The 18,115-nt window shown below is 32.9% G+C and overlaps 1 protein-coding gene across 3 annotated transcripts in view; it reads left to right on the forward strand.

Moving 5' to 3' along the window:
• Nucleotides 1–18,115, forward strand: part of FSTL5 (follistatin-like 5) — an 817,862-nt gene that overhangs the window by 704,065 nt on the left and 95,682 nt on the right. For all 3 annotated transcript variants that reach the window (XM_011959691.1, XM_011959692.1, XM_011959693.1), the window contains one exon: nt 15,087–15,236. In XM_011959691.1, the coding sequence (XP_011815081.1) occupies nt 15,087–15,236 (150 nt within the window). The remainder of the gene's footprint in view (nt 1–15,086; nt 15,237–18,115) is intronic.

Here is an 18,115-nt window from a genome sequence, read left to right on the forward strand (position 1 = left end):
TGAAACAATATTCTTCTTTCAATGTGTTTGTCAAAAATGTTTCATAGAGTAATTTATCATTGAATTGTTTCAGAGTGACTATAACCTCATGGATCTATTAATTCAGGATCACGTAGCGATAAGTTCCTGTGTAAATGCACTGTATATGAGTTTTTAGTACCGAAAAAAACACTAATGTGTTTCATTTTAGAAGACAGATTTCTTGAGTGCCCTTGTTGGAAATGAGTCTTTTGGAATCATTTTTTCCCATGAAAAGGGATTAAATATGAATATAATATTTTTCAAATTCATGGTCACCACTAAGAGAGAGCAGCAGTGTACTTCCCAATATAACTCATTGATCAATAAAGTTTAGATAAGACCTGATATATTTAGAGTATAGAATCAAATCTCTCAGAAAATGGTGTTGTGCTTGCTGCAAATAAAAACTCAATTTTGGTGTAATGTCAGATTACATTAGGTTTCAGGTTTTGATGGTGAGTTGGTGAGGAATATATACAACAGACTTTTAGTTATTTTTCGTCTTTTTTCCATCTCGTTATGTAGCTTTATTAGATACGATTATTTCTATATTTATCCCAGTTATACACATGATTTCATCATGTCACCTAGAGTATGAACATCAAGCAAATAGAATTCTATTTCAGACTTATGGATTCAGGATTCAAACTGAAAAGGAGTTTGGAAAAATGTTTAAAATTACAGGCTCAAAAACAAGCGTTCCCAAGATCACCATCTTGGTTACTCTTCTGGTTTTCTACTACGGTTCCATCCTCATCTATCACTCTTTTATTCTTTGACACTTTTTCATTCAGTCACCTTCTTTGCTTGTTACAGATCTAGCTGCTGCTCTTCACATATGCCATGGTATTCCTTATTATTTAATGGATCCTAAAATAAGTTTAAAGGAAACCATGTGTCTTATTATGCATATGTCTTATATTGTGGAACCTGAAAGATCTATTACTGATTTGTTTTTATTGTTGTTTTGTTTTGTTGAAACAAGTTCTCACTCTTTCGCCCAGGTTGGTGTGCAGTGGTGCATTCATAGCTCACTGCAGTCTTGAGTTCCTGGGCTCAAGGGATCCTTCTACTTCAGCCTCCTGGGTAGCTGAAATTACAAGTGCGCACCACTGAATCTGATTAATTAATTTCAATTTTTTTGTAGAGACGGGGCCTCACAAGGTTGCCCAGGCTAGTCTCTAATTCCTGGGCTCAAGAGATTCTCCTGACTTAACCTCTGAAGCTCTAGGATTACAGCCATGAGCCATCTCAGCCAGCCTATACCTGGTTTTAATACTAACTTAAATTATACTGAACTGTAGAACTGAACTCATTATACTTTATACAGGGAGTCTGATGTAAGTCTTCTCTAAAATGTCTGTTATCCAGGTTTGGAGTTTCGACAAGCCAAAATTATTTTACCTTTATAAACTACTGTTACCAGTCCATTAGAAAAGAATTCTTGCATAGGAACAGGTTGTTTGTAATGTCCAGAATACTTAGGTTTCAAGAAATTGAAACTGGGATTAGAAATTGGGAAGCTCAATGGTCCACATTTCTTTCTCTACTGTTGTTGACCTTTATCTCAAGCAAAGCAATCTTCAGGGTGTCCATCAGTTCCCTTGCTCTGTTTCTAGTCCAGTTATACTTCTGCAAACTTGGTCCTCAAAAACAGTCGTTTGAAATACCAGCCTCTTTACATGATGCAGACAATCCATTTCCCCGTGAAGCCAGTGAGTAACCTTTTGAATACAACACCACCATCTTTCAGAAGCGGAATCAAAATGTTTCCTCACTTATTTATTTATTTTTTTTCCTCAGGATGTCTCTTTTCAAACATGGCTTAATTTACAGAGAGTTATAGAATGGTAACAATGTGAGCTTTCGTCCCTTTCTGGTTACAATGATATCCTGCATAGAGCTTCCTGAAGAGAGGAATGTAAACTACTTCTAACTATTCCTTAGAAGAATTATTCTGTAGATTTAAAAAGAAATGAATTTAAGAAATCAGTGCTTGACATAGTAGATGTAAAGAGGTCTTATAAAGCTTCCTGAATAATCACACTGTTTTATAATTCTCACTTTGTGTTTCTGATAAGCTTTAATATGTAAGCTTAAAATTGGGGAGAACAACAGTGGAAAGCTCATAAATGTAATAGAGTTGTATAGCATTATTAAGTAGGCCAAGCAGCCTATGAAGTCCTTTCAAGAGATTATCGCTAACAAGTAGCCAAGGTATTTGGATGAATGTGATCAGAATGATGTGTGTCTCAGACAATCCATCGACAACATTTTTATGTGACGAACAAGGACTCACTTACATGCATGTAAAAGTGCATTCCACACACTTTACAAATAAACGTGTTTAAGGTTATTTAGATTTTTCAATAGAAACTTCTTAAAGGTAAAATTGAAGATTTTGACAGAAAAAATATTGATACAAATATATTTAAACATCAAAACCTTTTACTTGAGATTTACAAAATCACACAAATCTATCATATTAGATGTGTCATAAAGAATACTTAGTCTTTTCATCTAAGATTTATTTTCACACAAAAAAGTACTTATTTTTTCCAGGTAATTTTCATGGCAAATATAAAATAAAACAAAATATTTTATTATAAATACAATATATTATTCCTTCATGTTTCCCTGTGTCTAGTGCCAGCTAGATCAATTGCTACATTTAATCACTAAAAAAGGTAGTTAGCGATGGTATTTCTTAAATTATCAATATTAAATATTGTCTATTGGTATTCCTCTATGAAAGACAATAATTTTGCTTATACAATTCTAATAACTTTTTCTTCCTAAATATATTGAAAATTATGTAATTATTTTGCATACTCATGGGTTAGATTTACAATTTAATGATTAAATCTTTAGCTTTTATTTTTCTCAACATTTCTAAAAATTTTCATTTAACTATAAGTTTCTGAATACTGGCTTCATTTCTCATTGTTTACTTTTGATATTTCAACAATAGTTCTCATGATTTCAATTTAACAGTGAAGACATCCATTTCTTTAAATTTTTTTTCCATATTTTAAAAAAGTCACAAATATCAGTTTGGAGGTGGTGAGGGAAGGAAAGCATACTACGGGAAACTGTGTTTCAATTTTATTTTACTAAATGTTTCTATTGGTAAATATTAAAAATTAACTCTTCAGTATTTAAAAACACTTTTACATTTCTCTATGTACTATATAATTATTTTATATACCATGTTGTCTGCATGGAAATTAAGAAAGAACTATATAATAAGAATTACAATGAAAATAGCTTAAATTTCAAAATTATCATTCATAAGTATATAAGCTGCCAACTTATTGCTCATTATAACTCGTTTTTTCCTACCTTAGTCATTTATTTTCAAAATGTTGTTGATCCAATTTTAGAGGACATATTATAAGTTGCTTGGCAAATTAATGGCAGAGTCAATATTTCATCTAGAACTTACCAAGCAAAAACATAGTTGCGCCATGAGCTATGCTGTCCACCTATTTTTTTTAATTTTAGAAAACAACAGAATTAAAGCAGCCGCTGTTTTCATGTAAACACATATTACATATATATGCATATATACATGTTAACAGAAAGGTGTACTAGAAGTTATGTTCTGGCTATATTTTAAAATAAATATTTCATAGTATGCCTCTACAGTAGTTTATAGATGAGATCTAAATTTGACCCATTTAATATTGACTTCCAAAATATCACTTATGCATGGAGGTTTGTTTACTTGTTTATCCGTATTTGGAATTTGCTTTGTGTCAAGCATTGTGATAGGCAGGGGAGAAAAAATAATAACATAACAGATCCATAAATTTTAAGCACACTCAAGTGTAATGGTTGCTCTTATAGACAGATGTACACTGAGGGCACAAAAAGAGAAATAATACTACTGAATTTCTCCTAATTTAAATATTTTTCAAAAGATCAGGAAACTAGACTGTCTTAAAGATATAGAAGGGTAAAAGGAAGATGAAATTGGTATGTGGCTGCATATTGTATAATCCTATTATAAATCTCATTTGTATAGCTTTAAAGAAAATTTAACATAAAACACATTTCAAGGATGCAACTACTGCTGGAATGGGGAATGGGATCTATTTGTTGGCTGTCTCTTTCTCTCTTTTTTTCTTTTTTGAGACAGAGTCTCACTCTGTTGCCCAGGCTGGATTTCAGTGGCGTGTTCTTGACTCACTGCAACCTCTGCCTCCCAGGTTCAAGCCAGTCTCCTGCCTCAGCCTCTGCAGTAGCTGGGATTATAATCACGTGCCACCACGCCCAGCTAATTTTTGTATTTTTAGTAAAAACGAGGTTTCACCATGTTGACCAGGCTGGTCTTGAAGTCCTGACCTCAGGTGATTTGCCCACCTCTGTTTCCCAAAGTGCTGGGATTACAGGCATGAGCCACCACGCCCGGCCTGTTGGCTCTCTCCTAAGTGTTGTTGCTTCCATCCTGAAAAAGAAGCAATCAGCTCTATCCCATCTCTATTTTAAAGTGAAAAATTAATTCCTTATGATAGGAGCAAAGGAGAAAGATTACATGTTTAAAAATGTATATATCTAGTATCATTTACATTCAAAACTTAACTCTGTAATCTGTGATTTTCACTAAACAGTAGCTAATATAATTTCACAAAAGATATCTAATAGCCGATAGCTCCCTTTTGAACTTACTTGAAAAATTAAAAGATAGGATTAAATAATAGCATACTGATTATATAATCTGTATATATTTCTAAGGATTTACACTGAACTAAATCACCGGGTCAGGTTTTGTGAATTCTCAATATTGTTTTCAAGTTGTTACTCTGAAGAATTTTCCTAAAATGGATAATGTGACCTGGAATCCTATTTAAATTTTCAGTAAAAAAAAGAGCCCAGATAAAATGTAGTATTTTATAAATATGATAATAAATTTATAGTTATAAATGTAATGGACAAAGATAATGTGCTTTTTATTTCTATGTTTTCATCTCAAATGAAGGTAGGTACAGAGCCAAAGTCTTTAAGTAAATGATGCTTTTTAAAAAACAAATCTTTTGGCCAGGCGTGGTGGCTCATGCCTATAATCCCAGCACTTTGGGAGGCCGAGGCAGGCGGATCACGAGGTCAGGAGATCGATACCATCCTGGCTAACACGGTGAAACCCCGTCTCTACTAAAAATACAAAAATTAGCCGGGCAAGGTGGCGGGCACCTGTAGTCCCAGCTACTCGGGAGGCTGAGGCAGAAGAATGGCGTGAACCCGGGAGGCAGAGCTTGCGGTGAGCCAAAATCATGCCACTAGGAGCAAGACTCATCTTAAAAAAAAAAAAAAATCTTTTTTATGGGTTTCCTTTAAATGATAAAACATAGCAATAGTATATATGTATAACAATTCTTTGTCCAATATTACTTTACCAGATAAGTGTATGAAATCAAATGCAAAGCTCCTTTATTCTTATGTAGAACAAATTTATGTGTGAATAACAATAATGCTTAAAACTTAAACACATATAATTATCTCTGTAAAACATTTATAGTTTTTAAAGATAAAGTGATTTCATTTCAGAGTAATTTTCTCAGTCAATTGTAGTTTTGTAAACCCTATTAAGCCTTTGTTCCATGTAAGGCACTTCTGTACCAGACAATATGGAAAGATGGAAGAAAGAAGCACCATCTGTATTGTGAGATTATGTACCACAGGGAAAAAAAAGTTTAATTCCTAAGTGATATACTGTACTGAATCAAATGTGGATACTCTAACAATCACAAAATCCACCTGATTTATCCTTTCATGTCAACATTTTTTAGTTCGTAGGCAGAGTGAGATAATCACAGGGAAAGCCTACATATGCATATCTAGAATAGTAATTAATAAAACCTGTCTCACTCCTCAATTAAGTTTCCCAAAAATAGAAATTATACAACATGTGTTATCAGAACTCATGTGTCATTACTAAAAGGAGAGAGAAACATTTAAGGGGGAGAAAGGAGAACTTGCATTATATCGGATGCTCCATCTTCAAACTGTATGACATTTTTCCTTAAAAGTTTGTTTTTGATTGTTTTATGAATTTGTAACGATAAGAAATAATGAAATTAATTCCACAATAATATTAGAAATTCAGAGAATCAGAGTAAATTAAATCCAACTAGAATTCATATAAAATGTCTTTTAAAAACTAGAATTTTTATTTCAACAGAATTCATGTCTCTGTTTTCTGATCATATGAATAAAACAAATATAATGCAGATTTTGAAATTAAAAAAACCTATTAAATGAAAAATCCTGCAGAGAAAATGAATTCTACAATATAGGACTGAAGTACAAAAACAAACAAAAATTACATTTTAATTCCTGCAGCCATGTTTTAAAAGCTGCATTAAGAAAGTATCCCAAACTCCCTCTTTTCAATGTTTAATAAAAAGGCTGGATATCTATTGTCAGAAAAATTGTACAGAAAGATGTATAATTTTGGCACTTAAAACAAATATTTTATTGATTTTTTTCATGATAAGAATTTATTAATCAACAGTTGGTGGTCAGTTAACTTCATGAATTACGTGGTAATTATTTTCTTTAGTTTTATTTTTTTTCCCTCACTAACCAACCTACTAACTGTGCTGTGTGCCACATGTTAAAGAAAGAATATCACTGCTCCTATACAATTCAAATATTCATCATATCGAGGAAAGTTCAAACACATCTAATTCTTTAATTCCAACTTACCCATACTAGGTTTAAATAAGTTTGATCCATAAACCCTCATTGTTCATACAATTTGCAGTTACCAATATCCATCCAGTCGTTTTCTATTATTTTTGCTTTAATATTGTTTCAATTCCAACACCTTCTGTCAATCTCTATTTACTACTTTTTGGACCTAACTCTAGACCTTTTGTCTTGATATTTAATTTGCTTTTCCTACTATTCAAATATATGCCTTTCCCAACAGACATTAAGTGCCTGCCTACCTTTCCTGTTCTCAGTGTCTAATGGCATCTGGACCTTCCCCCTAGCTAGGATTTCAGCTCCTTTACAATAACTATAAAAGCCAGAAAAGCAACCATCTAGTCCTGCATTCACAAAGCATCTAGAATTTGGTTTTTATGTTCTGTAAGCATTTGAAATTTAACACCCTACAGTTGTGTCTTTTTAAACCAGCTTTTCTTTTCTAACTCAATATTTTTATAAACCACTATAACATTTTACATTTAAGCAGAGTTGAAATAATTCAAATAATTTTTTTTTTCTTAAAAAAATTGACAAACTTCTGATTTAATCCTCTCGATTTTCAGGTAAAGAAATGAGAAAGATCAAGTGATTTGCTCAGTCACAGAACTGCCAAACACCAGTTAGAGCAAAATTCTCCTTGCCCTATATGCAATAATCATGCCACATTTAAAGTAGCTCTCTAAATCTCTTGAACATGCACAGCAAACTTCCTTCCAAAACATTTGGTAAATTTTTTTAAAGTTTGCATCAAAAATATGTAGACTGTTACAGTGTTTATCAAATGTAGCACATCGATAATTTTCTATATGAAAATAGGAGGTGACTTTTATTGATCACTTGACCTTTTCAAATATGATTGTATGTACTTCTCACAATAACTCCATGTGATAGCTAATATTATTATACCCAATTTACCAATGAGGTAACAAGCCTCAACAGGTCTGCTTGCACAGATAATATAAGTGCACCCTTGGACATTACACTGAGGTCTCTTTGGCCTCAAATCCTGTTATTTTTAACCTCTCTAATATGCTATCTGTAAAGAGAAAACAATGCTCAGCTTATAATAGCATAGTGTTATAAGCTTTGTTTTTATTGTATTGCTGAAAGATATAATATATTAAAAGAGAGAATAAACAATTCTGTAATGTAGCCTTTGGACCTCGATATCCTAAAGCAAAATCATGCTACATAGCAGTGTGTCCATGTAGCACAAAGCAGGCAAATACAGCCCCCAAGTTACCATGACTACCTATATTCTGACTAATATGAGAAAGACTGCTTATGATATTATAAGTGAAATCAGAAATTGAATGGGGTAAATTTAATATATCTCATTTTAGAAAAAAATATATTGCTTTGATTATAAGCAATTAAAAAATTTCTGAAAGTATTTTATCCTCAGTGCTTTAAAAAATGGCCAAATGAGGAGACTATTCAATGCTACCAAATTGTTCAATGCGTTTTTGTAACATTGATTTTTTCCAATATTGCAAAGCGATATTGAAAGGAATTTATATCTAGCGTATTCACAAATAGTTCACCCTTGATCATGTGTGTATATAGACAAATATTTCTACATGACTATAAATATATCCTAGGAATCCAAACCTGAATATTCTAATTCAGTACAAAAGTAACTGTGTTGTATTTGTCTTGATTTATGACAAACTGAATAAATCCTCATTCAGAATAATTATTTATATTCCTTGCATTTGACAAAATGAACATTTTTTCTCCAAGTATTTTATTATTCACTTTCAAAATTTACAGCAATAGACTCAGATTGTGACAGCTTCAGTTAAAAATATATACTTAAAAGAAAGACTGAAAGAGAGAAAGAGAGAGAGCTACAATAAAAAAGCACAAAATCAGTGCTTCCTAAACTCTGTGGGAGAAAAAAAATCACTGATTTTTGCTCATTCTGTTTTTCTCTTGTAAAAACCAGTGGATAGTTTTCACTACATGAAATCCTCCAGGCAAATTTGACAACACTCAAACTGGTTTAAATACTATTAAATTAGATAGGTCTACTGATAACATACAGGGAAATTATGGCAATGTCAAATTGCTATAAAAGGTTCTCAATGGTTAATTTCAATGTCTATGCAATCCTCAGCTTGGTAGCAAATTGTATGTCAACTGGCAGCAGTTTACATACCACATTTTAATTAGTACTACTCTAGAATTCAGTTTCTCAATGATTCTGCATGACATTGCATAGTGTTTAACATCGTGATTGAGTAACATACACCACTTATTGACTTTTTTTTTTTTTGGCTATTATAAGTGACATTTAAACACGTATTTACTAAGCAAATATTGTACCTTCAGCATTATGTTTGGGAAATGTAGAAATACAGGAATAGCAAAGGCTAACATTTTAATTGGAAATATAATATATCATTCATTGCCAAATTATAAGTCACAAAATAAAAATTCTGTGGAAATTCAGACAAGAAGAAAATCAGTGAAACACCTCGAAGCTAGGAATGAATTATGTAGGTGTTAGAAATTTGGCTGCCAAATATAGATTGAAAATAATTTGACAAAGTATTTTGGGGTGCTTTTCAATAGCTGTGGAAAATCATTGTTTTTCATGAAATATTAAGTAGAATGTTCTAGCTGATGGACAGGACATTTGTTGATGAACAATGGATATAAAAGTTATACATTTATAATTAATTAAAATTCATACTAAATGTATTAATTATTTTTTTACAAAAGAGGGGGCACTAAAAGAAACTGTAGAAAACAGAAAGGATTATGTTGACGGCTCTATTTCCTATGAGGCAATCTTATACATTATTTGTGGCAGGAAGGAACAGAGAGAGTGGTTAATTTACACACATCGGCAACCAAGAGAAAAATCCCAATTCAATTTTCAGTTACAAAAAGTGGGTAGGGACTCTCTGCCTGTCTTAGAAACCTGATTGGTAGAGAAGCATAAAGCTAAAACAATGCGAAACTATCATAACTACTAACTAGATCAGTGAGAGACCCAGGCCTGCAGTGTTTCCAGAAGTTTTCAGACTTAAATGCCTTTATTTAATGATATATTAAGACACCAAACCCTTTCTCCCCTCCTTTGTCTCAACATCTGTTTTCTTTCAGTACTTGTCTAACAGTGTCTACATAACAAACATGGGTGGATCTCCAAGGCTCCCTAATTCGGAACCCAAGTTGGATATATACATGTTAGGCCACCTTATTTATCACATTTGTATTTCTGCATTCTTCATGATACCAGTGACAGTTTGTTTTTATTCACATAAATTACAGAATGCATTGGTAATCCAAATTATGCAGAGAACCAGATATTTACTGGGTTTTTTGTTTGTTTTGTTTTGCTTTTTTGAGGCAGAGTCTTACTCTGTCGCCCAGGCTGGAGTGCAGTGCTGCGATCTCGGCTCACTGCAACCTCTGCCTCCTGGGTTCAAGCCATTCTCCTGCCTTAGCCTCCTGAGTGCCTGGGATTACTTAGGTGTGCACCACCATGCCCTGATAATTTTTGTATTTCCATTTTTAGTAGAGACAGGGTTTCACCATGTTGGCTAGGCTGGTCTTGAACTCCTGACCTGAAGTGATCCACCTGCCTTGGCCTTCCAAAGTGCTGGGATTACAGGCATGAGCTGCTGTATCCAGCCTCATTAGCATTTAATTAATGGCTCTTTCAGTGCTTTAGTTCCCCATCTTCCGAAGTCCATACATTTACTTTTATTTTGTTTTCTAAAAGACAAGACATTTGACATATAAACTATACTTATGTTCAATATATAAGTTTGGAATATTTGTATTGTGAATTTTATTTTGTTATGTTTCTATTCAATAGTCTCCTACTATATAGAACTACTCAGTTTTTTAAAACTTTTCTAATACAAATCACTTTCTTTGTGTTCAGGAATGCAAGTATTTCATCCTTTCTTTGGTTTATTTCTTTCATTAAGTTTTGGATCAACTTTAATACTTCCTTTAAGATAGTGTACTTTTTTGTTCTGTATTATCTCTCTGTTTGAAACCACTTGTTCAACAATTTTCCTAGAAGAAGACAGAGGAGGAAAGTCTGGTGAATGACAAGGCCATGGATTAGTGTCTGGGTGTTACCTGACCATGATAGTAATTAGGCAATCAGAATGGATGAGTTTTCAGAGGAATTTAATGTAAAGGAAATAGAGCAGAAAACTAAAGTCTAAGCCTTGACTTTTCTGAAGCCACATCCAGGAACTGAAGATAAAGTAGCCACCACAGGCAGAAAGAATTTAAATAATATGACAAAAATGATAACTAAGGTCAGAATGTATACTAAAATGGGATCAGCAACTTTTTTTTCTGCAAATGGCAAGATAGTAAGTAAATATCTTAGACTTTTCAGGACATATGTCTGTCATTATAACATGAAAGATGCCATAATATTTAAATGAATAGGTGTAGTTGGCTTATAATACATCTTCATTTCTGTAAATTTGAATCTCATATAATGTTTACTTGTCATGAAATTGTACTCCTTTTTTTAATTTTTTTTCAACCATTAAAAGATAAAGAAAACATTCCTAGTTTCTGGATCATACCAAATTAGGAAGTGGGCCAAATTTGGCCTGCGGGACCATTATTTGAGAATCTCTGCCTTGCAAGAATGAAAGAACCTTTTATGACAAATCAAGTGTCTGAAACAGCTAAATGCAGCCGAAATTACAAGCAACTTGAAAGCAAGCATTCTCTCATATTCATGTTTTCATTTTCAAACATAGCTTTGCACAATATTCTTCACATAGTAAGCTCTCAATAAATGCTTTCCAATGAGAAATAAAGGATAATAATTGGAAATTCTGAGGCTACTGGTGACTTTGAAAATATATCTTTTAAAATAGATGATGTCATGAAAGCCTGTTTGAAGCATGGTCAGTTTAGAGTGAAAGGTTGGGAAATGGAAGAAAGGTTGTTCAAAAGTCTGAAGATAATTAGATGGATGATTGAAATGGAAATATTAATTCAATTGAAGTCGTTTTATGAAGTGTTTCTTAAATTTATGGGGCAATGTTAATGTCTGAATACTTGAATAGTTAAAATTATAAGAAAAATTGAGGGCAGGTCTTTCTGAAAGTAAGGAGTAGTGGACATATCTTTTAAGATTAGATAGAAGGATGAGAGGAGGTCGTCCTGACAACAACTTATTGAGGTGGAAGCAACGAAAATAGACGTGTTTGTGAGAAATACTTGTCTTTAGGAATGATGCAGGATGACCTGAGAAGGAGAATATGAAGAGGAAGGAAGGAAAGATTGGAATTTAAAGATTTTAAGGCAAAGTATTTTTAATAGGTAATTAGTCTAATAAATGAAAATGGCAACATCCTAGTAGAAGACAAGTGTATATATGATTCTGTTTGATTTACCTTAGCTTAGCAAATCAGATATTAGTAACATTATTTAAAATGCTAATTAAAATTTATACCATCAGTAGTGATATAACTTCTACTCTTTAACATTTTGGGAAAGTATAATACATGTGTAGGAAATATATGATTAAATATGGAAAAGATCCAAAAGAAATAAATTCTAAATATACATTAGAATTGTCTTTTCCTGGACTCTCATCTCCATTAGTTTATACCTTATTACTTCTGTTCACTCTAAATGTTAGTATACACTTCCGTAAAAGTGATTTAATAATACTCTTTGATATAATCTCTGGCAGCTTTCCTCATCAGTATGTATTATCTTAATCTTATTTTTCATCTCTGGATTCTGTGTCTCCTTTTTGTCCCATTAAATCTCTAAGTCATGTTTAAAAACATTCCTCTACTATTTTTCTTCCATAGAAATAAATATTAATATGAGAAAATAAGAGAGTGCTATTGTAAAGTGAGAAATAATATAATTAGAAATAATATCATAAAGCAAAGCAAAGAAAATCCAGGATTACTGTCAGGAAACTTTTAATGGCTTTGTAAAAATGATTGTAAGTCTGGTCAAAGATGTCTTATTGGGACAGCATCCAAATAGAAAATAATTCCCAGCAGAGCAGTATATTTTACTGTTGAATAGTTCTGTAGCAAACAAAGGGGTGGAAATCGTTCGTGGTTCAGCAGTTGTTTGGCTGACAGTTATGTGTCAGGTCGCTCACACTTTTCATTATTTTGGCAGGTTTTACACAACGGCGAAGAATTTGTAAACAATTTCCCTGTATTCAGACCCTTTCACCAACCTTAGTTCCCACTTTTTTCCCACTTCTTCATGCCTCTCAAGTACATATTTTATCTAGTGTTTGTTTCTCACAAAATAGATTCTTGTCCTTGACATTAAGTATACTTCTGAAGAAAAGGTTGTCTTAGAAAACAGTGTGTCAGTAGGAATTGGTGAATGAAAGTATAATACTGCATTCTAAGCACGTAGTGAAGACAGACTTCTGCCTCCAGGTTTGGGTTACCTCCTTAAGAGTGCCAAGGACTTTACTCAGGTTGACCTCCCAAATAGTCACCTGTAATGGCCATGGTACACAGAATTAATTTCACAAATCCAGGACTACCTGAAACACCATACAATGCATGCTTCATTTTCAGTCTTTCCACTTATGCCTTAGAAGCTTAGAACAATCTCTGCTGTTTAGAGGAGAACACTATTGTTTTATGTTCCTAAACCATGCAATACTGAACCAGATCTTAAAAATTAATGGACACTCCAGAGCCTTCCTGAATTAGATCTGACATTTGGAGAACATAAACAGCAGGCCACACACTGGATGTCTCATTGCAAAATGCTTTGGTATTTACATTAATTACCAAATTTTATGCAAAAAGGAAAACCACCTACAATGGTTATACAGCCTGAGAAAGGTTACATTTTTTAGTTGTTCAATGTGGTTACTCAATGTCAAATATGGTATACTGCTATCAGTGTTATCTTTAAAAATAAATGCTTAGTGATACTGATAATGAGAGTGTAGTTGATTTTTGTCTTATGATTATTAAATACATATGCTGAATGGTATCTCTGCTGCAAAATAAATGTTTTTATATAGATTAGAAAAAATAGTCTTATCGTAAGTTAGCTTAGAGATAATAACTGGAGTATACAAATAAATGAAATTAGACATTAGTTGTTAATTATCAGACAAAAATTCAAAAGAAATACTGGAATAATTGTTTATCATTATATTATTATTATATAAATAATTCTTTCTTACTGCACAGACTTTTTTTTTTTTTTTTTCTTTGAGACAGAGTCTCACTATGTCACCCAGGCTGGAGTGCAGTGGCGTGGTCTCAGCTCACTGCAAGCTCCGCCTCCTGGGTTCAGGCCATTCTCCTGCCTCAGCCTCTCAAGTAGCTGGGACTACATGCACCCGCCACCACGCCTGGCTAATTTTTTTTGTATTTTTAGTGGAGACGGGGTTTCACCATGTTAGCAAGGATGATCTCGATCTCCTGACCTCATGATCCTCCTGCCTCTCCTACCAAAGTGCTGGGATCACAGGTGTGAGCCGCCACACCTGGCCTGCACATACGTTTTATGTACATTTTAACCAGTCTCTTTTATTTGTGGTTTTTCGAACTGTAATATAACAGTGCATAAAAGAAAACCCGAAAACACTTCACACACTTTTACTTATGCTGTGACTCCCAGGATAAATCACAAGGGCTTATGTATCTCTTCCGCAATCATTTTTTGACAATATGAAGAAAAAGAGGAAATAGAGGGGCTTTTTGGCCTCATTTATGGTCATCTAACACAAAGTATGCAATCTTCAACCAGAAGGCAGTTCTAGGGTAAGGAAGCAGAATAAGAAGCTTTGGGAATATTGGAAGATTTTATAAAATTTGACCTTGATTGAAAAATATAACAACCATTGAGAATAACTACCTTATTATAATTTATCTAAGCTTTGATTTACTAGAAATTAAAAGAATCCTGAAATCTTTTCCAGAAGATTATATGACTTAACAAAACTATGAATTTGCTATGAGGACAGCCACTAATGTTGTGAAAAACTCAGAATATACTTTAAGTGTGACATTTATTCTGTTAAAGAAACTTGAGACTGGGAAAATTTGGGGAAAGATGTTGGACATTTTGAAGTTGCTGAGTTATAACCAAGTAGGAAAAAAATGAAAGACCTGCATTTTACTAGAAAAATAAGTAATTAAGAACATAAAATGTACTTTAAAGGAATCTCATTTACATTGCTTTCCATACATAATGAACTGAAGTATGTTCTATTAATTAAACTTTATATATACATTTAACATTTGATGCTGAAAGTAGTAGAGAATGAAACATTAATTTTACCCATGATATTGTCAGGTATATGTTCTAATTTAAGATATAAATTTCATTTTATCTTTCCTAAATTACAGGATGAAGTCTGTCCCAAAGCTGAGGGAGATGAAGTTCAGAGGTGTGTGTGGGCATCAGCTGTTAATGTCAAAGACAAGTTCATTTATGTTGCACAGCCAACTTTGGACAGAGTCCTTATTGTTGATGTGCAGTCCCAAAAAGTTGTTCAGGTATGAATAATTACTACTTGTGGAAAAGTAAATCTTTAAAAAAATTTATATTATTGCAGTAATCTTTTCCAGGTAACTTGATTGTCACTGATAATATGTTTCCATACTTGGATAACTAGAAAATTTATGCAATTTCTGCAAACTCTTCTCTCATTCTGTTCCTTAAGCCTAATGAATTCAGGAGATAATGTAAGATTTTGTTTTCAGAAATTAAATTCACGAACACTTCGTAATATTAACCTGCCTAGCTCCACACAAATATCCCTCCCAGCTGCGTATTCTATCTAGAGCAAGGAAGGCACAGTCAGAGCAGGCAGAGGCCAATTAAGACATTCCTGCTTATCATTATAGAACTGGAATGGAGGCCTCCTTATTTTATTCTTAATAAAGACCAAGACAATCGTAGGCTTCACTAGATGACAGTAACCTAGTAGAATTTGCTAGGTAGTAGTAAAATAAATAATATGTAAGTATGTTAGAGATAGAGAAAGCAATCTATAATAAACATTGCCATGGTCATGCTTTCACAATTCTCTGAATTCATACTTCAAGTTTGAGCCACTAACTGTTGCAGCCCATGCTCTTTACCTGAAATCAGTTGCAGAACAACCAAGGTGAAGTGCAGGGTTGATATCCAGTCAGTCTGGTCCCTTAATTATTTTCATCTTTTGCTTCTCAGCTCGGAGAAAAGTAAGTTAACTAGTTTTATGAGATATGTGCAATCTGTTAAATGGGAATAATAAATATATGTATCTTGTGAAGTTATTTTAAGAATTACATGAATAATGCATGTAAAGCATTTATAGTAGACCCTGGCATGTTGAGGTGCCATATGCCTGCTTCCTATCAAAATTTCTTGGGAGACTAGACCCAAAACATTCCTTCATTTGCAGAGAAAGTTTTCAGTCAATATTGGTTTGAAATTAAACCTCCGATTTTGATTTCTGTCTAGCACTACAAAAAAGTGTTAAGATGTTCAAAGTAGGACTACACATTCTAAAAGTCATTAACAACTTTACATGAATTCATTCATTCATCCATCCATCCATCCATCCATTCACCCATTCACCCATGTAGCACTTCATCCATATATTCTGTATTTATTTAACAATTGCTTATTATGTGTTTCTTATTTCACAAATACAACCATGAAAAATATTTCTGCTATGAAGAGCTGGCACTTCCAGGTTTACAAATTGACGGTGAATAACTGGCCTAATGGTTCACTTTCTAATATGAGAATGAGCAGTAGAATCATAAGTAAAAGGATGAATAGTTATTCTAATAGAAAACCCTAAGGCCCCGAGGTTACACATTTATTATGAATATACAACCTAATGGTCTGATATTTATTGTGAGAAAAAAATTTGCTGTATATTTCACTTCTTTGTTTCTGATTTTTGAGGCTGTGGGATTTTGACTAGGCTGGATTTTTATTTCAGCTACAACATAGGCCAACACAAATTACAAGCATTCGATTTGGAATTATCAAAACTCCTTGCTGGTGGATTAAAATTGGAAATATATTTTAAAAATAATCAGGCTGGTTCTTAAATTGAGTTTTCAAACTAGAGAACTATACTCACTGAATATAAATTATCTAAGTGATGTTCAAAAGTGAGAAGAGCTAACATCACTTATTATTCATATAATTCCACCTTCAAATAATGGTGAAACATTTAAAATAGAAAAGATTAATAAAAAGTGTTCAAGTGATATGGTAATTACATAAACTGTATTAGTTTTTTAAAATGCCTATTATTACTATGAAATATTAGGGGAACTTATAAAACTTCACAAAATGAAAAGCAGATAATAATGTGATACAATCATGATTGCGGAGATTTTTCAGTTTAGTATCTAACACATTTTTATAGGTTGATAAATTGGGGCACAGTCCAAATGCGTTCTCCTTATGACCATGTTATTATAATAATAATTACTTATATTACTCCTTCTAGATACTACCTATTTGAAGGAAATTATTATGTAGATCTCTATTACCACATATAAATATTGGCTGATTTTGAGCATAAATGGATATATATGATATTCACAATCTGAATCTGGCTATTTGTGCTTTACATTATGATTGCAAGATCATTTTGTTCATAGCTGTTGCTAGTGTAATTCTTTGTTTTATTGCTGTGAAGAAACTGATTACAGTTGATTCTCGTTGTTGTGGATTCTGTATTTATAGTTACCTACTTGCTTAAATTTATCTATAACCATGGCATTTTATGGTCATTTGTGGGCATACCTAGATGTGAAAACTTTTTTATTGCTAAATATACACATGCCCCTCTGTATTTGAACAAGAAGATATTCTGCCTTCTTGTTTTAACTTTCACACTCTAAATGAATATTCTTTCCATGCTCAATTTAATACCTTTAAAAAAAATCTGTGCTTTTGACAATTTTGCTGTTTAAAACGGCTTCCACACATAGTGTTGAAGTGCTGTCTAGAGTTCCCAAGTATAAGAAGATTGTGATGCGCCTAATGGTAAGCTTTGTTCAGGCATGAGTTGTAATGCTGTTGGCCGTGAGTTCCATCTTCATCAGTTAACAATGTGTATTAAACAAGGTGTCTTTAGACAGATACATACATAAAACAAGGTGATGCATTGATTGGTTGATTACAATAATATGAACAAAAGCTCAACAGATCAAAACTCTTCACTTCCTTTATGAAATCAGTATTCAGTAATGCAGTGTTAGTGACGATTTATAGAGGAACTATCATAAATAATTAGAATTTACTATATTTGAGTATCAGGCTTGTATTTATCCATTCTACTGCTAACAGACATTTAAAGTGTATTTAAATTTGTACTATGGTGAATAATACTATTTGCTGAGAGGCGGAGCAAGATGGCCGA

The sequence above is a fragment of the Colobus angolensis genome, unplaced genomic scaffold, assembly GCF_000951035.1.
Source record: "Colobus angolensis palliatus isolate OR3802 unplaced genomic scaffold, Cang.pa_1.0 Scaffold5, whole genome shotgun sequence".
Lineage (NCBI taxonomy): Eukaryota > Metazoa > Chordata > Mammalia > Primates > Cercopithecidae > Colobus > Colobus angolensis.